Genomic DNA, 24,164 nt, shown 5'->3' with positions numbered 1-24,164 from the left:
TCGAACCAATTTTATAGTTAAATCAACTCAAGTTCACCAATTTCAAACCAAAATAAAAGGAGAAAAAACCAATTTTGAGAAAAGACACTTTTTTACAAAAAAAATTTGATCTCAAACAATGCACCCTTAACCAAGAAGTGTTTTTAACAAGAACGAAAAGCACATTTTACTATCTCAGAAGCAACAATTACATTTTTATCGATGGTTATTGACTAGATCTGTTTCAATCAGACGATTCAGATTTAACTGAATATGACAAATCATTTTTTGATCACTACTTGTTAGTGAAATTGTTGATGTAAAACCTTTGTGGCTTAGTAAATACCTCTTAATTAATCTGTGATTGATTTTCCGCACGATTGAACACGATATCATTAGATCGTGCACTATTATGAAGTCCCAACTTGTATCTAATTCTTCAATGAATCAAACAGCTTCAATTTCTCCATTATGAAAACAGACTAGGGAGGGCTAAACACAAACTTGGCTAGCAAAACCAGATCAGGAACAGCTCACATAGAGATGTCAGATCATAATCAGGGAAGCTCCAAATTATACCCATCCTGCTGCAAATCCTCAAAACTATTGATTTTACAAGCTAATCCATGAAACGTCTCGCAAACTTTTACATAGTTAACTTTTATTCATATACCATAACAAGCAAAAAGTATGCTACTTCTTTCTTGTACCAACCTAGAAACCAAATAGTAACTGAAGTAGAACTTATAAGAGTGAAGATATTATACAGTAATTCATGGAACTTGTTCAAGGAAAAAAGGGGAGTATTGTTTCTCGTCGTCATCGTCGAGGCCACCAGCATAAGGACTCCTAACTGTATCTCTTGAAAGAGAAACCTAAAGATGGTGAATCAAGCATTAGATGTACCATCAGCAGCTGAGGTTTCTGTGCTCTTCCCCAACTTGGCACGCTTGGCTTCATAATCTTTCATGGCTGCCTTGATTGCATCTTCTGCAAGCATGCTGCAGTGTAGCTTCACTGGAGGGAGTGACAGATGTTTAGCAATCTCACTGTACAAACATCAAAAGGCACACGCAAGCCCCATTAGAAATAAAACCCATGCACACACAATACACACTGCATATACAAATTTGCCGGTAAAAACAACAAAAACATTTTTAGGCAAAACTTACCCCTACAATCACATACTTATTATCAATACTTTCAACCTGTAAAAAGGTGAGGATAGAAGCAGTTCACTTGGTATATATGTGTAGGTGGAAATAGCGCATGCACATAGGATGCTTTTACCATGCAAATTCTAATGCAGTTAAAAGTGCTCAATGGACAGGCTTGAGTAAATGCAACACAGATCCCTCAACTACTGATGTACACAACTTATTGGTCGTGGATGTTCCTATGACAGATGGTGAAATAAAATAAGCATAACTTACTAGGAGTCTAGGACAAGTCACTATACCAAGTAATCTCTTAAGACTCTAAGTTAATCTCGAACAAGATCGTCAATGTTTTAAAAAACTCTCAAGGCATAGCATCGAGGCGAGGCAGTCACCTAATGCCTCGAGGCGTACGTATTTCAACTCGAGACTAAAATGTTTGCATCTGAAGTCAACTGTTAATTATCGAGTTGTAAAGCAACATGAAAGTATTAGTATTTTGTTCATTGAACACTTGGGACTTTACATTATGCTAGTAAATGTAATAAAACTATGATATGTTTTTACATAAATGATATCATTTGCCTTCAAAAACACAAATAGTTTAGGCCTTTCACGCACGAGGTTTAAGCCTCAAGACGCCGCCTCGCCTTGTGAAAGCAAACCGCGTTAAGGCGTAAAAAACAAATTTTAAAACGTTGAAGATCATGCAAATGAGTTCAATAATGCAAGGAACAAGCGGATACGACAAGTAGGTGGTATTCTATATGATTGCAACTATCTCAGAAAGCAATGACAAAGGCAAAGGTAGAGCTTGAAGATACAAATAAAACAGGCTAATGACCAAGTTCCAAAATTTTCCACTTCTCCCCCAGCTCCACTCATAATAGATTATGTTGAGGGAGCTTAGTTGTGGATCAACACCCAATTAAGATATCTAAATGAAACTTAATCCAGCATAAGTATCAGAATCATGTTCCCAAACAAACAGTGCCCAAAGAGATCCTCCCCTCTCATTCGTGCTCTCTTTACTTCTATACACAATCTCGTGATAACCTTGAAGCAACAACTTTTACCCTAAAACAGCAATAGTAAGTCAGAGATGGACAACAAATCCACCCTGATGTTCCATAAACATCTATTACAATCTAAACTAGCATCGAATCCCAGCAAACTCATGTGAACAAAGCTAGGAAAGTAACAACGAACAAAAAGCATCTAAAGTACAAAAAGAGGCAGTGAGGTACTCACGTATTCTTTATCGTTAAGACCTCCTCCTTCTGCTTTCCCTTTACCCATTCTGTAGCTGAAAATATAAAAGAAGAAAGTGACCAATTCATCAGTATAATCATGTTTAGAAAGATGAATTCTGAGTCCTGACGGTTCCAAGTCTCCAACTTTGTTAAACATAGGCGATTTATGCTCGCCTTATTCTAACATAGAAAAGATGTTTCCTTTGGCAGTTGGCACTACACTATCCAATATCTCTTATAACCTTTCTAACAGTTTTTGGGGCCAAAAATTAGGGTTACCACGAATCAAGGTCTCTCATTTATCCGATGATCATAATATCATTGACATATGCAAACATTTACATAATCAATAACAAAATACCCACTAAAACCAAATACCTCAAATTTTTGTTTCGCAATAAAAGGTTGTTTCCAATATGAATGATATAAACTAATCATATCTGAAGATAAATGTATGAAATCTTGAAATGAAAAAAGCTTCTCCCGGTGGGGCTGGGGTGTTTCCTCTGGAGGGAATTCACGCCAAAAGAAAAAACCCACCTTGGAACCTATCATCTCAATTTCTTGATCACTTTTGCCCTAAACCTACAATTTGATCGCAAAATCCGGCAGAATATGATTTCCAAAAATAAGCTTGAACCCCATCAAAATCCAAAGTTATGAGAGAGAAAAAATTCAATAAGGGGGAAAAGGGGGCTTGATCAAGATAATCAAAGAAAAAAAGGAAATTTATAGATCGAGGAAACTAGCAATCAGATTTACAATCAAACAAAGCATATAAGATATAGAAACTCCAAAATCAATCATATTTCTAGAGAGAGAGTAGTGAGAGAAACACGAACCTACTGAAGAAGAAGCAATAGCAGAACCACAACCAAAAGTTTTAAAACAAGCATCAACGATCTTTCCAGATTCTTCATCAATCTTAATCTGAAGTTTCATAACATCACCACAAGCAGGGGCACCAACAAGACCAGTTCCAACAGTAGGATCGTTCTTATCGAATGACCCAACGTTTCTAGGGTTATCGTAGTGATCAACAACTCTCTCATGGTAAAATCTCGCCAGTACCTGTGCTTGAGGTTGGGTTCTTTGCCCTAACCCTAGAAATCTATTCAATCCAAACTTAATCATCTTTTTCTTACGCGATAATAATTTCTTGATCTGATAAGAGTTTTTTGTTCGAGAAATGAAAAGAAATGGGGGTTTAGGTTTTTATTCTTCCGTCATTGGCGGTTTATTTGCTCGCTGCTTCGGATAATGCTCCACGTGTACGTGTGTTTGGGAAAAGAGAAAAAGATATTTTTAGTTGCGTGCGGTTCTAACTTATTTGTGGTTCTCTTTGGTCATTATATGGCATTATTACATCACATTCACGAATGTGATGAGCACGATAACCGCCTAATTTAAATCATAATAAAAGAGGGTAAAAACTCGATAATTTAAAAGAGACTTAAAGCCCACCAAATTTATTACAATATTTATTTTATATATTACCTATATTATATGATATAAATCTTGATGACAAACTGGTTCCGCCGATATTCAATCTCACGACCTTATAAACTTAAAAGGGTGTCTAACTGTTACACCAAAGGGTGGTGGACGGGTAGAAATGTTATTTAGCTTGTTCTGGTTCCTTATTAGGGATCATAATTGTCCAAGTTACGATTCAGGATAATCTATGTATGATTTTCGTCATAGTCCGTCTAATTTTTCATGTTCTCTATAATCTTTCAAAAACGATTTGTTAGACATAAAATATTTGGATGTGAAAATCAACTTCTTTCGAGAAAAAGAGAAATTCAAATTTAAAATTTTACTTATAGAGTGTGGGGGCTAAGAGCTTCGGACGTTTATTCAAAAATGTTGAGTTGCGTTGTTGTCTAAATCTGACTTGTATGTAATTTTCTTTTGTTTGAGTTAAACCAAAATTTCATTAATAAGTTGGAAATCAATCCGGAACATTACATGGTTGAGATTTTTGACTCCTCTGAGTGCAACACAACATGAGAGTTACTTAAGTAAACTACACAAAAATTCCAAACGTAAAGTACCTCATGGAGGGAAAGGAGTAACAAGACAAAAACTATATGAAAAGACTTTAAAAATCATAAAATGAAAAAATCATCAAGATCGCGAATGAAAAGATCCTAAAGATCATAAAATTTTATTGTACTAAACATAAGTAGAAATTATGAACCAAGTAGAGAAATGGAGATCGTGCGAATCTGTCAAAATGAATTTTGTATTAACAATCACAAACTCTTCTTTCTTGCACTTGCAATCGGCTGGGTCGTGGACGATTCCTTGTTTAAACAACTATGGAAAATATAACGAATTGTATGTAATTTTGATTTGTCTAGGTTGGACAAGTTTTAGCTAGAAGTACAACTATTATTTCAAAATATTTAAATAATGGTCTCTTTATTCAATTGATGTTATATCCTACTCAAATAAACTCAAAATTGTTCCAAGTCAGCCATTGAGAGAAGCCAAATTCTTAAGATAAACCAAACAAGCATGATTTCCTGGAATCACATTCCATTCCCGCGCGCCAAACATGGGCTAAGAGTTTAATCATCCCTAAGTCGCATTTCGTAAATGAAAGGTTTTGTTTGCTCCTTTTCTTGTTCAAATCGGTCTCTCTTGGATAGCCTGACTCAACCAAATATTAGGAAATTTGTTTTTCTCACCTCTTGAATGTCTGACTTGAGCTGATTTTAAATTGTCACACCAAAGGCATGTTCCCCGTTCAATTGTTCAAATAGAAATTTACTATCTTTCATAAAAAAAAAGTAGAAATTTACTATATACCATCTAGAGATATAGGTAAACTTGAAATTTCAATCCCAAACAATGCCTTACAAACATACATCTTACCAACCAGTCATTTTCCTATTATTGTATTTGTTCTCCAAAGTCTATTACTAGAGCAAAATGAAATGAAAAGTTCCCTTCTCCGAAATCAATCTCCACGCAAGAATGATGTCGAAAATCTCAGGATAAAAGGCTAAAAAACATATAATCCTGCATCCATGGATGAATCAGATCCAATTTTCAATCGCCTCAAGCCTGTAACAAAAGATAGAAGTTAAACACAAGTTAGCTAAACTGTTGAAAGTTGAAACAGATAAATGAAGCATCAAAGCAGAATTATATCATTAAGGTGATCAATCAATTCAAGATCCCTTAAATGCAAACAGCAAAATAATGTGTCATAGTTAAATTATTTTTCATTTTTGGTGAGCATCGAGCATAATTGTATGACTCTAAATTTTACTTAAAAAACAGGATAAAGTACTTGCCTTGTTAGCTATGTTGTTAGACAGCCAGTCCAAACCCTCGTAAAGACCCTCTCCAGATGTTGCACATGTACTCTGGATGTACCTGAGACATCACAAAATATTACTCAAATTTAGGACTACTAAGAATTAAGTAAATTTCTGAAGAAAAATTTAGGTTATTACCAGTGGCGTTGACGAAGAGAGTGAAGACCAAGCTTATCAGTTATCTCGGCAGCATTCATCGCATTAGGAAGATCCTGTTTGTTGGCAAATACGAGCAACACAGCATCTCGCAATTCATCCTGAAATTGAATATCAGCATTATTACAAATCCTTTTCCAATGTCTCAACGATGGTTGATATCGACCAAAATGACAAATACTGGTTAGAAGCCTTCCTGAATGGAAGTCGATATCTATAATTACTTTCCAATGTCGTTACTTTTTGCTCTGTAGGGTAAGGATATCATGGGTCACTTTCCAAGATACTATAAGTATGCCCTGTCCCCAGTTAGGAACACTTGCAACTATATCTAAGTGAATATACCTATGTAGGATGTACCTAACTGTGGAGATCTCTTAATAGCAATTCAAAACTCGTGCATTCTTGTTGCCAAGTATTATCTCCTTATCGTCGAGATTGTCCAAAAAACAAGTAATTATGAAGTCTCAGAATCTAAGCTTATACCAATTCAAACTTGCGCATATTTTTAAGCATATGCTAATAGATTCTACACATCCCGGGAAGTTAAAACATTGATCAAGAGAAACTAGTGGTTGGCAAAGAATTACTGCAAAATGATATGGAAAAGGTGATGAGAAAAAGCCAACCAGGCATTGGAATTTGATCCATTGCGCCAAGCTTAGAACCAAAAAACACATCAACTTTAACATATGAGAATATTTACGAGTTACAACCGGCCGACCATGAGGTTGAATTGTTGAAATACTCTAAATGCATGATAAAAAATAAAAAAAGCGGAAACCCAAGTATGAGAAATACCTCATTCAACATCCTGTGCAGCTCATCCCTTGCCTCGACAACTCGATCTCTGTCATTGCTATCCACCACAAAAATTAAACCTTGAGTGTTTTGGAAATAGTGTCTCCACAATGGACGGATCTGTAAAAGAAAAAAAGTAAGGACAAGTTAACCCCTAATGAAACGAAATATAAACAAACATGTCCAAATAAGTGCTAGAGAAAAATTCTGATAAGATAACAATATTAGCAAATGTAATCCATTAATGGGGTAATAAAACAAAGAAAGAGATGAAACCAAAACAAGGAAATTCTGGAATATCGAGAAATGCTGAAAATTCAACTTCAACAACTAATGGAAATGAAAAATGGTTACCTTGTCCTGACCCCCGACATCCCATACAGTAAAGCTGATGTTCTTGTATTCTACTGTCTCGACGTTAAATCCTGAAAAAGACAGCTTGTTGTATTATGATTGTTATTATTATAAGTTTAACACTTCGAATCAATATAACAGAAATAGGAATTTACATCATAAAGTCGGGTAATACCCTAGAAGCAAGACTTACCTATAGTAGGAATCGTTGTGACAATCTCTCCGAGTTTGAGTTTGTACAAAATAGTAGTCTTACCAGCTGCATCGAGACCAACCATTAAAATCCGCATCTCTTTCTTAGCAAAAAGCCGGCTAAAAAGCTTTGTGAATGTCAACCCCATGTTTATTTAGCTGAGGATCATCCAAACAGAGGAACAAATAAACAAACACACATACTTAATGGAGCTAAAAGGTATCCCTTATAACAAGATCAAGAGAAAGGACATCTTAAGTTAGCAAACGAGATAAAAACCTCTTCGGAAATCGGAAATGAGTCTGAAACACCGATATTAGGACAATTTTGTGGTCATCCAACTCAAAACCAATTGGCAATGAGCGGAGAAAAATCTAGACATTATATTCTTGGTTGCTAGATCCCTCTTCTCCCGTGAGGGACTGACTATTCTCATGTTTTGAACCTATGCAACAACTTAGTTTCGTGATCCTCGTCAAAGATCGAAATGATAAAACTCATAACTTCTAACAGATCTAAATGATTTGATCAAGTTCATCTTTCTAAAAACACCAGAATATAATCACGCGCATTACTCGAATTTGAATGAATCTCGTTCAAATCATTAAATAAAAAAAGTTTGAATCAAATCGTAAGTCGACTTAAAAACCTCAATTTAACAATAAAAGATGAAGAAATCGGCATTCTCACAAAGTTCCTAACATAGTCAATATTTCACGATCTTCTCTAAAGATCTATATAATGGAAACAGAATCGAATTGCTAAAATTAATACATTATACATGAACCTGAGCTTCTAAAAGATTAACAATAAAAGGAGGACTAAGTTTGAGTTACCTGTAGAAAGCTTCGTAAGTGATCGATCTAGTGCGAGAAAGATGCAGAAAGATGAATCGATTGGGGAAGAGAGTTGGCGGAGTTTTTTGAGAGATGAAAAAATGAAGAGCGAAATTGGGGTTGAAAAGGAAAAAAAGAGAATGGATGTTTTGAGATGAGCCTTGCTATGTTTATTAGATGCGAAAATACCCGTAAGATTGAATCGTGTGAGCATTTGACCCCTCCTGGGTAATCAGATCCCCATCCGTATTCGAATTTTACAAAAATATCCGAAATTTCGGATAACGGATACGGATTCGGATATTCCTTATTGGATATCTGCTTATCGGATATCGGATATGGATATACTAATATTCGATTCGATAAATATCCGTATCAGATAAGTAATATAAAAAAATAATAAAAATTTAAATTTATTCATAATAATATATAAAATGCATGGTTGAGATTTATTATTTAGATCTAATGGTTAAAAATTTAAAGGAAAAAGTTTGAAATTTTGTTAAAGTTTCGACTTCCGTCAATATTATCGGGTTCGGATTTGGATATTGATTTATAATATCCATCGCATAATTATCGGATACGGATATTCGGATAGCTTATCGGATACAGATATGCCTATATCCGATCCGATAAGCTACCGTTTACAGGCCTACTCCTGGGTCAGTAGTCGCCCATGTTGTGTGGTTTAGTCGGTAGATGGGTTAAGGTAATGGTTCGTGTTGAGACCACTACTAGGATGGTGTAGGGGAGCTTGGCCCGTGGTTTACTGCTCATGTCCGTACAAGTTTGGGTTTGTGTCTTTCAAACTCATACGACTTCCACCAAAACTACATCAAAGTAGTATACCACTAGGAAGAAACACTTAAATTGCACAAGGATCTTAGTAGTTCAATAAAGACAATGTCATTGTTCTTTGAAACTAATATGCCACTATAAAAGAATTTACTCTATGTTTATGTTTTATGAACTAACCTCACAACCTAATGATTTTGTCAAAATCTTCTTAATTTTTTATTTGTTGTTCTGTAATGGTTTATCAACTTGTATGACTATTGAAGATTTCTTTTCATGGATTTCGTGACTCAGAAGTCTCAGCTACAGGCTTGATACTCTTGAAAGTGCAAATCAATGAGTTATAAATGTTTGAGCGAATTTTTCTCTTTGTACAGTTCTTTTTGTTGATTCTAAAGATATTTAGTTTTCTTAACACAATATTTGATGAAAACAAAATATTTCAGAAAATATTCTCACATTAGTCCATATGTAAAATTCTGATTAATTCTCTACCACAGACTACATAACAAATCAGGAAGCAAATAAAGCCTAGTGAAAGCAAACCGTATCACGGTCGATTAGATCAACCCGTACCATAAAAACTTCTTTCACCACCGAGTTTGTGAGACTTTTGTACGTAAAGAAATTTTTAAATTCAACCCCCTATATTAACCGGGCATAATTTGTCCCCGCATCCAAGCAGCTGTTTTGGTGGAAACTCACTTCTTATCTCCTTCCCCAATTATTATTCTACTAGGTGCTCGGTGCTCCATTAGTAACCAGATAACAGGACACGAAACCGCGATCACAGTAAATGTCTCCGGCTACATTTCTCCAATCTTCGTCCTTATCCTGCGCACTCCTTCCTCTTCTCTCACGACGTTTGAGCCACCGAACAACTACCTTTTGCCGGTTCAATCATTTCTCTTCCACCGCCGGTCGATTATGTTCATCCAAAACCCTAAAAATACATCCATTAATGGATGTATCTGCTCAAGCTAAGCGAGGTTTTTCATCTAAAGAAGTTCAAGTTGCTTCTCGTAAGTAAATCTCTCTCTCTCTAGAATCATTGTAGTCTATCTGAACTGAATTTATGATTATTATGCTATTTTTCTAGCTTCTGATCTCTTATTCGAGCCACCACTAAAAATCGTGGAGTATCCAGATCCAATATTGAGAGCAATGAACAAAAGAATCGATACATTTGATGATAACTTGAAGAAACTAGTAGATGAAATGTTTGATATTATGTACAAGTAAGTTATACCTGTAAAATTTATAAAAGAACGTATAAAAGTAGTAAATTAGGAGAAAGATATGTAATTTTTTACTTGATTTTGCACAGAACTGATGGTATTGGACTCTCAGCACCTCAAGTAGGGATTAATGTTAGACTTATGGTGTTTAATCCTGAAGGAGAACGTGGTGTAGGTGAGGAAGTTGTTCTTGTAAACCCTAGAGTTACTAAATATTCGATGAAGAAGGTTCTTTTTGACGAAGGTTGCTTATCATTTCCTGGGATTTATGCAGATGTGGAGGTGAATGTTCCAAATCTTAAGTCTCCTGCTAAGTTTCATAACATATTAATTCTATAGTTTTTATATGTTAGTGCTCGAATACTGTCTACCCTACCCGATAGAATAGAAAGGGCGTAAATGTTTTCAAAACCCACTATTGGTGGCAAAATGTATCAACTAGTGGTCTTTAATACTAGAACCATTATAGCACTTGAAATTTGAAATCAATGATACTTAGGGTGTTAATCATACTATTGAGCTTGTTGATTTTAATACTACATTTAAGTTCATCTTTTACATGAATTTGATTATCGGTTCTTGAGGGTCAAACTCATAAAGTATTTCTTTTCTGTAGAAGTTTCGTGAGAAATTAATGCTGCTTTTATAATGATACGGATTGTTTGCTTTTTCGTACTTACAGAGACCAGAGTCTGTGAAGGTCGATGCTCGGGATATTACCGGTGCTAAATTCACTTTTAGCTTATCAGGACTCCCTGCACGGGTTTTTCAGCATGAATTTGATCATTTGGAGGTTTGTCTCTTCTCTTATCCAGTCTACTGTTTGCGGTACATGATCTACATCAACTACCACTCTTCAACCAGAGGATTAAAGTTCTCTTTATTATACTTCTTGCAGCTTCTCATATAAATACATTTTATTTCTCCATTTGACATGGGGATCTGCCCTTTAAGACAAAACTGATCGGAATATACACGCAAGTCGTAAACGCACACACATATACACTAACACACGACACACATAAGCTTCTGGAAAACTCGTACAAAATGACCCTACATATCTAAACACTGGTTCAAAAAACTGGATCTTGGGAATGGTTGAGTTTGCTGTAGGATCTGTAGCCACACATTTCTGTGGAACAAAGAAATCCTTTACCTGTATAGAATTTCCTTTTAAATTTTTTAACAGTTTCACCATTAGTCTACGAAAATTACTGGAGTTCAACTTCACCCATTTACTTTCATCTTTGTCTCTTTTCACCTAGACATAGTGTTTTGTCCTAGATACATGATGCATAGGTTTCATATTGATACGTTTTCTCCTATTTATTCTTCAATCCTGGCAATGCCACACTATCAACTCCTGGAAAACTAGAAGAAACTGTAGAAATTATTTAGATGAGCGTATTACAGAAGTAGATATGGCTTCAAGATCCAATATTTTTGGTAAGTTTAACTAGGATCATGAATTTTGCAGGGAACTCTTTTCTTTGATAGAATGACCGAAGAAATTGTTGATAGTATTCGCGCAGAGCTAAAAGTGAGTGGAAATCATGCCACAATACTTTTCATTCTTCTGTATTCTCCTGTTCCTTTTTGTAGTTTAATATTTACAGCATGGTCAAATTATCGAGAGCTTTCTGTAGAAGTTTTTTTTTATCTTAGAGTGATTCCTGGCCTTTATGTTGTTATCAGGCCTTAGAAAAAAAGTACGAAGATAAAACTGGACTTCCAAGTCCCGAGAAGGTTGATGCTCGCAAAAGAATGAGAGCGGCTGTTGGTTTCGGGAGATCTTGAGTCTGGAAAAAGTGTACACAATATAACTAGGTAGTAGAGATATCTGTATTTGCTTATATTATTTGAATTATCGTCAGCAATTAGCTCCTCTTGTTAAGTTCTTACTTCCACCCTCAGGAGTTAGATTTGGAAGTGTGCCTGCCATATGCCAAGCAGAAGGATAGTTATCTCAACTCAAATCCAGTAAATGATGCTTCTGGAGGTGTAAATGCTGGTTTATAATCTATCCCTGTTAAAGTAGGGCTTCCATTGTGTAAGAAATCTACTTTTTGTCCAGAAGTTACTCCGCAACTATAACAAGAGCACAGAAGTTGCTGATTTGAAGCTCGAAGCATTTGTCCTATGTCTTCACTAAATTACTAATATATGAAATTAGTTTTTAGCGTTGGTCGCACAGAAGAGCTGTGATGAATGAGTATTGACCTTTTGTCATTTATGAAAGAAAACTATTTTTATTGTATTGAGCTTCTCGCTTCTGTATGAATCTCTTAGAAATGTCATTAATATATGTCATTCATTATTCTTTAGATCTTTTTAGATTAATAGTTTTGTGGAGTATGGTAGTGTCTTAAGTCCATAATATCTAAGGATAAAACAAGTGCTCTTCTATTTTTATGTTGTGTAGGGCTTATTACTAAAACGCCTCACATGCGTTCTTTTCTCTTATTCAGTAATATTCAATGGTCTATTTTTTTTAGTTTTCTCAATATCTTTTATGCTTGAAAGTTGAAATAATTGGTTCACTATTTCTGGTTGGTAATCTAGTGTGTGCATTATTAGAGTTGTTTTTGGTGTCTAGAATTTACGAAGTAACTCAGAAGGTGCAGTTGAGCATAGGATTTTTAGTCATTTAAGCGATAAAATGAAATTATACTAATGAAGAACTGCTATGTCCCAAACAACACACAGACACAGACGCTCACACACAGGCACAAATATTTATTTATATAGTACTCAGTAAGCTATACTGCAACATAAGGGGTCGGTATAATCACAACCACACATATCAATACAGTGATACAATCACCACACACTTATAAATATACAATGATAGCCAACACTAGGTTTAGCAATAGTCATGATCCGACTGAATCTGTCTACTCGAAGGTTTGCCAATTTGCAGACAGTCGATTGGAGGGTAGGAAGGACTGTTTAGTTCCCCAAAGGTCTGCCAACAGAAAGGGTTGTACAAGTGATATCCCTCTTGCAGAGGTTTAAGTTTTATGCTTGTCAGAGTTACATCCTCGCATGGTAAGCTATCGCTACACGCAAAGTGCACAGGTTTGATCGTGTATGTCCCTCTTATCTTCTCATATGTTATTCCTGATAGAGCCACAGCAGAAGTTTGGTTCTTGCATATTCTCTTGTCACAATAGAATTGGTCAATCACAATAGGAAATTCAACTTCATATACTTGAATATTTGAGAACTTCACACCTCGCACAGAGCCTGATCCACCCTGCACAGAAAGCATTTTATTCGTTTAACGGTTTCTATATTTCGTTAAAATTACAACACCAACTTTGGTTCCTTCCCAACTATAACTTGGGTTTTCTTTGTTGCTTGCTTAAAGCCGACTGATCTCATCAGTGAAGTAACCAGTATGTTTCCGAATCATCAATTGATATGGGATATTTGAACACCAAGTGCATGTGAATCCAGAAATTGTAAGATTACCTGCCATGTTTTGATTCTGACACCATTTGTGGTATTCTGCATAATGATGTTTTTGACAGTGATGTTTTTGACACAAGCTTTAGTATTGTCCTTTCCTAACCCACCAATGCTGATTCCATGGCCCGGCCCACAGTTCACATGCTCAATGTGAACATTCGAGCATCCAGTTTGTACAGATACACAGTCATCACCTACACAATACCATTACAAATCTGTTGAGTACGGCATGAAATGCTAGTTGATTCTCACTCAAAATATATTTCGAGACTTGTAACTCGTCCGTGTTTTCTAGCAGCAGGATAACAACTACGACAAATTATGCTACTTGGTCTGCTCCAAATAATAATATAGTAGGTGCATCAAATATGCGAGATTCGGGGATAGCGAGACTACTCTGTTACCATTTTCAGAGTTTTTTTGAATTATTAAGCCTAAGATTAGGTTTAGGTATATAAATTGTAACCATCTCTGCATCTACAACAGGTCATGGACTCATCACTCTCGTGGCATGAGAATTTTCAAAAATGGATTCTTTTCGTTTATATCGAGTGCATAGAACCCTAAATGTACATAGATAGTTATAAAGCTGCCCGTTCTGTATTTACTGAATTTACCACATGCAATGTTTGTCTTGTGGATGACGACGCCTCTGGAGTTCTGCAGGTGGATCCCGTCCGTGTTGAGACTATCTCCAGGGGACGAGACACTCATGTTAAAGACCTCGACTCCAACGCAGTTATCAAATTTGAGGTGGCACTGTGGGCTGTTCCGGATCGTTATACCAGAAACAGTTGCATTAAAACTCCCATAAAATCTCAAAGCCTGCAACAAGAAGATCATAGGTAACTTTCACATCTCATTGCAAAATTTCACCAATTCTTCTGTCATTATTATTTAATGTCATGAAAGTAGATCAAGAAACTATTCTTACTGTTGGTTTGATGCTTGGCATTTTCCACTTGAGATTACTCCTTACCTACAACCATAGTGATTGCAGAGAAAACTCAATTAGTAAACAAAACCTCATATATGTTTTTGAAAACCTCGTATGTTTACACAGGCTAGAGACGTTGTTTAGTAAATTAGACTATGTTTTCACCTCAGGTTGCGAATTGTTATCAACAGTAGTGTTAGTTACTGGAACAACAAATTTTGACTCATCGTCAATTTGTTCATCTAATGTCGAATACTGCCACCAGAGTGAGCCTCGGCCATCAAGGACACCTGTTCCTTGAACTTTAATTCCAATTAGCTTTGTGAACAGAATCCATTGAAATAATCCCGAACCCCAAGCTTTCCAACTTGTAGGAGCTATAATAGTTCCATCTAACTGCAGTAATGAGTTGCTAAACCTTAGTAACTTATAAGCCTTCTACATAAAACATATATCATTCTTTATGAATTATATGACTAATAGTTAAGGATCCAAGTACTGACTTTGGGCTGTGAGATTGAACCTTATAACCACATACATTATACAGATATATATATTATTTTTATTCGGGTTAAATGAGGTCCTTATACTCTTAATCACATGGTAATAACTCATCACTTTGGATTAAGAATTTAAGATGTTTTTCCAACCATGAATGGACTCTTACCTCTTAAAACCTTATCAATTATCATGGGACTCAGTAATGGACTCCTTTTAGTACGAAGTATCTTTCATGTATGCTAGATTACTAGTGTTTATAAATTACCCTTACAATAGAAACAGGCGGGCCCAAACAATTTTGCGGCTCACAACAAATTAAGAATAGGGGCCTTTCTAGGTATAAGCAAAAAATAAACATCAAATACTTGACCATCATCACATAAACCAAGTACTTAACTACTAAGCTATAGCTTGAATTTTGTCAATAATCTAGCTACAGTTCTATCTATTTAAACAGGACTAGCCTATAAAACTCCAAAGAAGAGGCCTTAAAGTATGTTGGGGCTGCTTTGAGCCTGGGCCGCCCCTGAATAGAAATAATATACTTTTATTTCAGCAAAGTTGAGAACCATTATTGTTCACTGGTTGTAAATATCAGTTTTTGTTAAATGACTGTTATAAGGATTTATAGTGATGTTTTTTGTTAAAGTTTACCTGAAATACAATTTCGGGTTGGCAATATGGGCCAGAGAATGAAATGGGTCCTACAAGAAATACAAAATCAGATGGAACCAAGACCGTTGATGCTTTCACCTTACATGCAGCTGCCCACGCTGACTCGAATGCCTGCAGTGCACCGAATCACATCAAAAAGTTAAGAAAGGAAAGAAAAGCTTGCGACAGACAGATGAAGTAAGTCAGATACTGTGTGTCTGGTTCTATATTGTGCTAAAACTGCATACAATTATTTGTTGGGAATCTTAACCATATTAACTGTTAGCTGAAAGTATGCCATAAAGTGGGACCTTCAACCTCATTCATGAGTTGCATCAACCAGTCGTTTACCATACAACATTTCCTCTAGTTGTTTCGTCGGTACCTCTAGGTCACTCAATGACTAAAAGGCCATTTACTTTTCTCTTTTCTTCCTGATTACTCCCTAATTTTTGTTCAAATTGCCACTCAGCCTCTCCGGAGGCTACAGTACTTTCGATAGTGATTCTTTCTATTACAACTACGTATTTAGAGTTGTTCATCGTAGCTGGTTTCTAGTTTTTATCTTGATATTTAGTGCAGTTATCAACATGTCACGTCCGTTTCGTGTCGGTTATTTGCAAATTTTCATCTTTATATATGCATGAATCTTTTAAATAAAAAAAATCAGTGTCCGTCTGTTTAGATTCTGAATTGTCTTTGAGAATAAAGATGGGTATTTTTTTTCGTACCTTAGTGTCATCGGTGTCTCCATCACCTTTAGCACCGAAATCTATCACGTTAAAAATGACAGACTTACCACAATTGCTTCCTTTACTGCTATGTTTGTGATTACCACCCTTATATTGTTTCTTATTCAGAGCTGAGGATAGAGAAGTGGTGGTGGTGGTAGTTCTGCTTTTTCTCCAGTGTTTTCCTACTCGTCTAGCGGTGCAAGATTCAAATGTCGTTGATGACCAAACAATGAGTATTGTTAGAAGAGTAATGAATAATGTGAGACGTTTCGGACCAACTTCTCTCATCATCTTGAATTATTAGTAGATATAGAGAGAGGGAGAGAGTGTTTGTGTTTGTGTGTGTGAAGAGTAGAGAAAATGAGTGTGGGAGTGAGTCAGTTTTAGAAGGAATGTTAGGGTTTAAATAGACAACACAGAAACTCATGAACCCTCATTTCCCACCCACATAACCTATGGTTAGATAATGTTTCTTTCATTTTCCACCACCTCTTAGTCTTTTTGCTTCTTCTGTTATCTATTTTTCTTCTGGTTTTTGGTTTTTCTACGTCCATACCACTGACATTTCTTTGACCTTCTTCTATCTTCAATCATACCGACTTAATTTATGACTACAGATACGAAATGTCACATTCAAAATAGTTGTCAAAGCCCGAACATGTTGTTCCAGAAATAAACAAATGAAATATGGGACACAATATTTAACCACTAATATTTTACAATTTTACTGATGATACACTGTATTTCTCTCTAACGTTACCGAATGAAGTAATTAAAAAGTTTTTTTGTTGTATTCTTTCAATGATTAAACTCCAAATGTTATTTTTACTAGCTTATTTAAGAAGTTGTAATCATTTTGGTGCTTATAATATGGTAAATAAGAACATGTGAAGAAGGGGAAGAGATTGTCACATGCAAAGTTTAAGTTTATCTCTCTTCACATTCACGGGTGTTTGTTTTCTAGTTTGTCTTTAAGATCAAATTTTATAAAATCAGAACTTACATGTTGCATGTTGGTAACAATTTTTTACAAATGTAATTTATTTATTTAATTGTCTCGCAAAATAACAATCTTATATTTTTAGTTTTTTATTTTATTTTTTATTACATTGTCGTGACATTGAATACATCAAAGATGTGATAAGCTTATTACCCGCCTACTCAAACTCTAACATGGCCTGGCCTATAGCCTACTCAAACATAACCTGACCTATAGCCCAACTAGATAATGGCCTAAAGCCCAACTACACTATCTTATTTAATAATCTCAATTCAAATAACCAAAGATTCCACCTTCTCTAGGATCCGAACCTGGGACCTCCAGGGATTTCTGGAGTTTATGTCAACACCTTAGAACCACTTGGGCTACCAACTGTTGACATATTTCTAGTTTTCTACATTGTTCATTTAAAAAAATATTTTTATTTCTGTAATTTTCTTGTGCAACTAAAAAACAATGAAAATCAGAACGCTGAAAATAGGCTTCCGAGAAAAAGTCTCTATTGTTGGATTGAAATGAGTTTGAGCTTAAGTTAATAATCAACAAAAGAAAGAGTTGTACTAATGAGGCTTGGAATCGTCAACAATTGGTTGCCCAATTGGTCCAATGTGTTGACATAAACTCTAAAATCCTAGAGGTCGTTCGATTCTCAAAAAGAAAAGGTGGTTTTCATGGTATATTGAACTTGGGTTATTAAGGTATAAATAATGTTTTTCAACAAAAAAAAAAGGTATAAATAATGTTGTTGGGCTTTAGACTATAGTTTAGTTGGGCTATAGGCTCAAATTTTGTAAGAGTTTGAATTCGACAGTTTCGTGCTTATCACATCTTTGATGTAACAATGTCAATGTAATGACTAATCGTATATCGTAGTCAATTTTCAAAAAATAGAAAAAAAAAGAGGATTGGAATCCGATAGGGGAGGGTTGAGTATGACATTTATGGGCCTTGTATATGTCTTCAAATTCCCGTGAACTTTGATTCCTCAACCGCATGTGAACTTCATTCTTTCATCTATTCACCATTTTTACCATGTTGATAATTAAAGGAAGCATTTTGAGAATTGGGACCCAAGTAGTATGAAGTATGATTTCATCAAAAAAAAAAAAAAAAAAGTAGTATGAAGTATGTGATTGAATTTATCGTGCAAACAAGAACTAATCCAATCCCGATGAGTTACCAACCACACGTATGCTGAATATAACGAGCTATCTCCATATACTACATATTCTCTAATGAAAAGTACATCCTTAGAATTGTAGCTCCCTCCCCTAGACGAAGGTTTGAGGTTGCTTAGAACATGCCCAGTTGTAACTAATGTACGACTTTACAAAAAGAAGATGTTTGTGATCTCCTTGTTGTATTGGACACTAACATTATTCAAAACAATTATTTTATGTACTTTTTTTTTTGTTGAAAGAAATTATTCTATGTACTTTATGTACAAAATTTTACATAAAATAAAAAAATCACGTTCCTTTCGGTACCACATGCGTGTGAAACAAACAACCGCACCAATAATAACAACAATATATGGTGTCACCATAAAATTAGAAGTTTGAAACCCTGAATATAGAGCAGGAGTATTAGACAAGACCAATTCATTGATCTAGGACAACTCGGTAAAAATTGCAGAGTTATTAATGAGGGGGTCCCATAATAATTCTATAAATTTCTCACCGGTAAATTGTATGTAGTTATAAACTGTGCTGTACTGCTCTGTGCATGTGACTTGTTCTGCTAATATAGCCCGTGCCAACTGCCAAGAGGGGAGAAGGGTGATATTTATAGGCACTCAAAAATGAGTAAGCCCAACTTAAATGTAGCTTACTTGCTAGAGTTTGGCTGGGCTCTGGCTTCTTACTATGGTGCCTATGATTCTAACCCATACTGAATTTTTAAATTGGCTATAAGGAATGTCATATACACTTACCATTTCTACCTTCACATCCACTTTGACTTCAACAATAATTACTTTAGATGTAAGGTATATAACAAAACTAGTGATTGCATATAAAATTTTCCTTCGTTAGTAGGTACCTCAGAGCGTTTTTTCACTTCGTACAGGGAGATCTATAGGCACCCTTGATTTGGCTATGGGTCCCCGAGAGTGTAAGGTTTGTAATTTGTTAAGTTAAATAGAGTTTAGCTCCGGTCCTGATGGGGGCGGCTCATTTGTTGGGTTGTCTATGGATCAAGTAAAAAATGTTATGGTGATCATTGGGAGCGTTCGACTCAAAGTCAAAAGCAAATTGGACGAGTCTGGGCTCCATCCATACATGGTCAGTCTCGGCCCTCATGGACTCAACTTGGGCCGAACATGGGCCTATCAGACCCAACTTGGGCCCAAATAAAAAAGGGTGGGGGGGGGGGGGGGGGGGGGTTTGGAGGATGAGTGAGAAATGATGGGTTGCCTGAGTAATTGATCAGAAAGACCAGAGCCTGAAATTCCGGAAAGAAGACTATACACAGACTGTGCTGTTCTTTCTCTCTCTCTCTGTATCGTCAAAGTCAGGAAAGGAGACGTTGGTTGGTTGGTTTTTTAATCTTTATTTTAATAATGTAAGTACAGCACACACTATACGGACGTCAAACCATTTCCTCAACTCAATTTAATATATTTTCTTCTTTCTTTCCCTTTTTCCAGTCAAAAATTTGGTAAAAACATCTCCGAGCTGAAACTGGTCTCCCCCTTCTCTCTCTCTAAATCTCTTGATTTGGGAAGCAAATTTGTTGAGATAAAAATTTACAGTTCCAGGTACACCCTTCTTCAAAAAATTTCTCTCTTTTCTTGTCTTCTTCGTGCACTAATTGTTATGTTTGTTTTTTCTTTTTTGATTCTTCTTAAGTTTTTCTTTCATTTCCTGTTATTAAGTAGCTCAAAATCTAAGTATTTCTAGTGAAACTTTGAATTTTTAGTGAATCAAAACCTGGGTATTTATCATGATCAACAACTGGTCCTTATTATTCTGCCTAAACAGAAATTTTATGTTTTAAAAAAACATAGATTCTGAATGTTTCATCTTGGTGTGACTAATACAAACAGTTGATGATCATAGGTAGGAGTGTAGGACCCTAATAGGTCATCTAAGTTGAGGAAAAAAAGGAGTAGGGCGGATGACTAGTTTGTATATGTATTATGACAATTTCGAAAAAATGTGATACGAGAAAGAAGATGTAAGTTTTTTTTAATAGATATTGTGTAAACACTCTCCGGACAATGGAATGTGAGTACCAAGAAACCTATGCCGTAATGTAATGGTGTTTGGCGCACGAGAATGCATTAGGAATCACATTTCTATGGGAAGGATGCTCCTCCTCTAGAGGGAATTCTAAGCCTTGGGGGAGTGGGTAGGTTTGCTATTTCCCTTCCCCTTGGGATCTTCACTTGAATAATTTACTAGCAAAATTAATGACCAAACCAAACAATATAGTTAGGTATTGCGATTACCAGGAATCATATTCCGGGGATGATATTCCTAGTAATGGCATTCCTTTCCCGCGTGCCAAAAACATATTAGGTATCTTTTCATTTACTCTCTTGGAACTAAAAGTATGTAAGCAATGTTATGATTGTGGAATATGTGTATAACCCGTTTTTGCATTTTGCGTTTTCAGGTTGAAGATTGTTTATTTCCTTGTGGATCTTCTGAGTACTTGCAAACAGATAGCTGTGGCTAATATTCTTTTACATGGCTTCCTTTGGTGTGGCTCCCCTTCCAACAGTTGAGAAATCCGGTGGCGATAAAATGTCTGTTGATAAACTTCCGGAAGAAATAAATGAGATGAAGATCAGAGACGAAAAGGTTAGACAACTTGATCGTTTCTACTATTATAGAAAATGATGTCATTTTATGGACGTATTTTTGTTGTCAACTGTCAAAATATTCGTGTTCTACTTTTGTTTGACAGTGTTTTTTCTTTTGTGTTAGGAAATGGAAGCAACAGTAGTTGATGGAAATGGAACTGAAACAGGTCATATTATTGTAACAACAATAGGTGGTAGAAATGGGAAAGCCAAACAGGTATTAAATAATATGATTTGCTTATGTGTAGATGATTATTCAACTTTAAATGAAACACGCAAGCATTTTAGTTCGCTTTACAAATTATTGATGAAGTTGCTCAACCTAAGTTATCCATGTAAATATATATTTGAAATTTGTACTTCATCATGATAGTAGAGGTTGATTTCCATGTTTCCAACTTGGCCACTGATATTTCCTTGCCTTTTTTTTTGCTTCAGACTATAAGTTACATGGCAGAACGCGTTGTCGGTCAGGGTTCCTTTGGGATTGTATTTCAGGTTATTATTTCTTAGTGTAGACTCGTAAGCTTTGTAAGTTTCCAGTGTAATTAGTTAATCTTTACATTTTGAAGGTACTCACAGAATGCATATACAGTTATATTTTGAGTGCTCAACTTCGACTTTTATTTTGCAGGCAAAATGCCTAGAGACAGGTGAAACTGTAGCTATTAAGAAAGTTTTGCAGGATAAGAGATATAAGAATCGTGAGTTGCAAACAATGCGCCTTTTCGATCACCCTAATGTAGTCTCACTCAAACATTGTTTTTTCTCAACTACGGCCAAGGAAGAGCTCTATCTCAATTTGGTACTCGAGTATGTACCTGAGACTCTATATCGTGTAGCAAAGCATTACAGCAGGGCCAATCAGCGAATGCCTATAATTTATGTGAAACTTTATACCTACCAGGTTTGAAGAACCTTAACCGGCAACTGTATTACATCGAATATTATTATTGTTTCGGGCGTGGATGCATATGAGTATTTACTTATTTCCGTGAAGAAATAATCGAGATCTTGGTGACTCCTTTCAGATTTGTAGAGCACTGGCCTATATACATGGGGGTGTTGGAGTTTGCCACAGGGACATTAAACCACAGAATCTACTGGTTCGTATCAGTACTTAGGTTTTATGCTTGAAAGTGAAACTTCTCTTGCTTTTGGTTATTTATTTTGTTTATACTTTCAGGTTAATCCACACAGTCACCAACTCAAATTATGTGATTTTGGCAGTGCAAAAGTGCTGGTAAGTCTTGATTGGAGGATATAGGTCAACCTTAACTTCAATTTCGCTTTCCTGATTCGACAATAATCAGGAAGCGATCCCAATTGTCTTCTCTATTTCATAATTCTTTTCGCATTGATAATTTGGTTTATCAAGTGGCCATAAGTTTCTTCCTCGCATAATAACAGGTCAAAGGCGAGCCAAACATATCATATATTTGCTCTCGTTACTACCGAGCACCTGAGCTAATATTTGGTGCTACTGAATACACAACTGCGATTGACATTTGGTCTGTGGGTTGTGTGCTCGCTGAGTTGCTTCTTGGACAGGTTTTTATCAGCACGGAATGTACCCTTTTATTTGCTATAAACTGACATATGTAGTGAAGTATGAATATTGATATTTACTTTCCTTTATTTTGGTATCCATGTCAAATTCTGCTAGCCTCTCTTTCCAGGAGAGAGTGGAGTTGACCAACTGGTCGAAATAATCAAGGTAAAATTTCCTCAAAGTGATAATGAGAAAATTCAATTTCAGGAGTGCTGTATTTTTATTGGCAAACTTCAGTATCTCTACTTAATTCCTTCATTTTGCAGGTACTTGGGACGCCTACACGGGAAGAGATTAAATGCATGAACCCAAATTATACAGAGTTCAAGTTCCCACAAATCAAGGCTCATCCATGGCACAAAGTGAGGAACCTACCATTTTGGTTCAACCCCTGCCAATGTTTTGGTTTCTTTCGATTTTTTGCGTTCTTGGTTTTTATTTGTTAATTACTTATTCATCTATCGTATTTCTTCTAAAAACGATCAGTTATTCCACAAACGTATGCCTTCAGAAGCAGTAGACCTTGTCTCGAGACTCCTGCAGTACTCTCCAAATCTCCGATGCACTGCTGTGAGTGTTTTGTATTATTTACTCTTACGTTCGAGTCAATTCGAACAATTAATAGTTGAGAAGACTTTTTGCTTCAAAGTTTTTTTTTTCCTGCAGTTGTTAGTTGTCATTCTGGTATGCCCATTTTTCTTCATTCTTGTTGTTAAATCTTATTATAACTTGATGTATGTGTTTAATGCAGTTAGAGGCATGTATTCACCCATTTTTTGATGAACTTCGCGATGCTAACACTCGTCTACCTAATGGTCGCTCTTTGCCGCCTCTTTTCAACTTTAAACCACAAGGTTCCGCCTCTTTTCTCCGTACTTTGGCTAACTTCTTGTCTAAGTTTCTTTCTCATTTTCTATCTTTTGAATCCATACACGTCGATCTCATTTTTGCAGAGCTGAAAGGAGCGACTCCAGAGCTTCTTGCAAAACTGATCCCAGAACATGCCCGGAAGCAGTGCCCCTTGCTTGGTTTGTAGATCATAACATAACATGTCGAAGTGTGCAAATGTACTAAGTGTTGTGTTTAGTCTAACAGACTCCCGATCCTCATTTCTTATATAATATGTACCGGTATTTTACCCTAACTGTCCGAATCATGAAAAATGTTGGTTTTGTTTGTATGTACTTGGGAACTGCTATCAAATAGAAGCAACTCTTTGTCATTGTAATAAAGAATATCTATTCTCAGACCTGAAATTGTTGTTTCGTTCACGTCGTCTTCTGTTTGCTATGTTATTTTCATATTGAACCCTGTAATTTTATTTCCCGTATAGATATCCATTGTGATAATACCCAACTTAACTAAATTACATATTAAACTATTAATGTAGAAAAAAAAATTATAGTTGAAAAT

The 24,164-nt window shown here is 35.8% G+C and overlaps 5 protein-coding genes across 8 annotated transcripts; 2 read left to right on the top strand and 3 right to left on the bottom strand.

The window, feature by feature from the left end:
* Window positions 1-623: 623 nt before the first annotated feature.
* On the bottom strand, window positions 624-3,710 carry LOC147562986 (iron-sulfur cluster assembly protein 1-like). Its single transcript, XM_086633294.1, has 3 exons — window positions 3,232-3,710; window positions 2,388-2,442; window positions 624-1,028 (listed from the first exon to the last, which is right to left on the bottom strand). Exons 1-3 carry the CDS (start codon window positions 3,521-3,523, stop codon window positions 869-871), a joined length of 507 nt encoding a protein of 168 aa, XP_086489420.1. The 5' UTR covers window positions 3,524-3,710; the 3' UTR covers window positions 624-868.
* Window positions 3,711-5,210: 1,500 nt separating this feature from the next.
* Window positions 5,211-8,289, bottom strand: LOC147562985 (ADP-ribosylation factor 2). The gene is made up of 7 exons (XM_086633283.1): window positions 8,062-8,289; window positions 7,226-7,383; window positions 7,033-7,103; window positions 6,679-6,798; window positions 5,860-5,978; window positions 5,698-5,779; window positions 5,211-5,464 (listed from the first exon to the last, which is right to left on the bottom strand). The coding sequence occupies exons 2-7, from the start codon at window positions 7,371-7,373 to the stop codon at window positions 5,459-5,461; spliced, it is 546 nt and encodes a 181-aa protein (XP_086489409.1). The 5' UTR covers window positions 7,374-7,383; window positions 8,062-8,289; the 3' UTR covers window positions 5,211-5,458.
* A 1,179-nt stretch (window positions 8,290-9,468) lies between these two features.
* On the top strand, window positions 9,469-12,418 carry PDF1B (peptide deformylase 1B). The gene is made up of 7 exons (XM_086633273.1): window positions 9,469-9,878; window positions 9,956-10,094; window positions 10,184-10,376; window positions 10,777-10,887; window positions 11,572-11,634; window positions 11,790-11,921; window positions 12,009-12,418. Exons 1-6 carry the CDS (start codon window positions 9,653-9,655, stop codon window positions 11,889-11,891), a joined length of 834 nt encoding a protein of 277 aa, XP_086489399.1. The 5' UTR covers window positions 9,469-9,652; the 3' UTR covers window positions 11,892-11,921; window positions 12,009-12,418.
* Window positions 12,419-12,819: 401 nt separating this feature from the next.
* On the bottom strand, window positions 12,820-16,969 carry LOC147562983 (polygalacturonase At1g48100-like). The gene is made up of 7 exons (XM_086633195.1): window positions 16,389-16,969; window positions 15,658-15,789; window positions 14,668-14,898; window positions 14,500-14,544; window positions 14,183-14,390; window positions 13,569-13,759; window positions 12,820-13,350 (listed from the first exon to the last, which is right to left on the bottom strand). The coding sequence occupies exons 1-7, from the start codon at window positions 16,680-16,682 to the stop codon at window positions 12,958-12,960; spliced, it is 1,494 nt and encodes a 497-aa protein (XP_086489321.1). The 5' UTR covers window positions 16,683-16,969; the 3' UTR covers window positions 12,820-12,957.
* A 2,786-nt stretch (window positions 16,970-19,755) lies between these two features.
* Window positions 19,756-24,007, top strand: LOC147562982 (shaggy-related protein kinase epsilon-like). Of its 4 annotated transcripts, none has more exons than XM_086633215.1 (14): window positions 19,756-19,953; window positions 20,039-20,149; window positions 21,010-21,197; window positions 21,324-21,416; window positions 21,638-21,697; window positions 21,834-22,106; window positions 22,231-22,305; window positions 22,386-22,442; window positions 22,610-22,750; window positions 22,866-22,916; window positions 23,018-23,113; window positions 23,238-23,321; window positions 23,503-23,605; window positions 23,705-24,007. In XM_086633215.1, exons 3-14 carry the CDS (start codon window positions 21,084-21,086, stop codon window positions 23,785-23,787), a joined length of 1,230 nt encoding a protein of 409 aa, XP_086489341.1. In that variant the 5' UTR covers window positions 19,756-19,953; window positions 20,039-20,149; window positions 21,010-21,083; the 3' UTR covers window positions 23,788-24,007. The 4 variants fall into 4 exon arrangements, with proteins under 4 accessions (XP_086489341.1, XP_086489348.1, XP_086489356.1 ...); XM_086633222.1 differs by having other exon boundaries at window positions 19,759-19,924; XM_086633230.1 differs by having other exon boundaries at window positions 19,778-19,920.
* Window positions 24,008-24,164: the final 157 nt, after the last annotated feature.

The sequence above is a fragment of the Eschscholzia californica genome, unplaced genomic scaffold (assembly GCF_041429995.1).
Source record: "Eschscholzia californica isolate CP2 unplaced genomic scaffold, dmEscCali1.0.p SCAF_1, whole genome shotgun sequence".
Lineage (NCBI taxonomy): Eukaryota > Viridiplantae > Streptophyta > Magnoliopsida > Ranunculales > Papaveraceae > Eschscholzia > Eschscholzia californica.
Note: the sequence above shows the minus strand (reverse complement) of the source record. Positions and strands in the feature narration are given on the sequence as shown.

Coding starts and splice junctions, on each gene's coding strand:
- PDF1B (XM_086633273.1), top strand. CDS start 9,653: ATGTCTCCGGCTACATTTCTCCAATCTTCGTCCTTATCCTGCGCACTC. Junction 9,879..9,955: donor AGAAGTTCAAGTTGCTTCTC/GTAAGTAAATCT, acceptor CTATTTTTCTAG/CTTCTGATCTCTTATTCGAG. Junction 10,095..10,183: donor ATGTTTGATATTATGTACAA/GTAAGTTATACC, acceptor GATTTTGCACAG/AACTGATGGTATTGGACTCT.
- LOC147562986 (XM_086633294.1), bottom strand. CDS start 3,523: ATGATTAAGTTTGGATTGAATAGATTTCTAGGGTTAGGGCAAAGAACC. Junction 2,443..3,231: donor TATTGCTTCTTCTTCAGTAG/GTTCGTGTTTCT, acceptor TTATATTTTCAG/CTACAGAATGGGTAAAGGGA. Junction 1,029..2,387: donor GTCTTAACGATAAAGAATAC/GTGAGTACCTCA, acceptor ATGTTTGTACAG/TGAGATTGCTAAACATCTGT.
- LOC147562983 (XM_086633195.1), bottom strand. CDS start 16,682: ATGATGAGAGAAGTTGGTCCGAAACGTCTCACATTATTCATTACTCTT. Junction 15,790..16,388: donor GAGACACCGATGACACTAAG/GTACGAAAAAAA, acceptor GGTGCACTGCAG/GCATTCGAGTCAGCGTGGGC. Junction 14,391..14,499: donor TGCCAAGCATCAAACCAACA/GTAAGAATAGTT, acceptor TTCTTGTTGCAG/GCTTTGAGATTTTATGGGAG.
- LOC147562985 (XM_086633283.1), bottom strand. CDS start 7,373: ATGGGGTTGACATTCACAAAGCTTTTTAGCCGGCTTTTTGCTAAGAAA. Junction 7,104..7,225: donor CACAACGATTCCTACTATAG/GTAAGTCTTGCT, acceptor TGTCTTTTTCAG/GATTTAACGTCGAGACAGTA. Junction 6,799..7,032: donor ATGTCGGGGGTCAGGACAAG/GTAACCATTTTT, acceptor TTTCTTTTACAG/ATCCGTCCATTGTGGAGACA.
- LOC147562982 (XM_086633215.1), top strand. CDS start 21,084: ATGGCTTCCTTTGGTGTGGCTCCCCTTCCAACAGTTGAGAAATCCGGT. Junction 22,107..22,230: donor TGAAACTTTATACCTACCAG/GTTTGAAGAACC, acceptor GACTCCTTTCAG/ATTTGTAGAGCACTGGCCTA. Junction 23,114..23,237: donor AGGCTCATCCATGGCACAAA/GTGAGGAACCTA, acceptor AAAAACGATCAG/TTATTCCACAAACGTATGCC.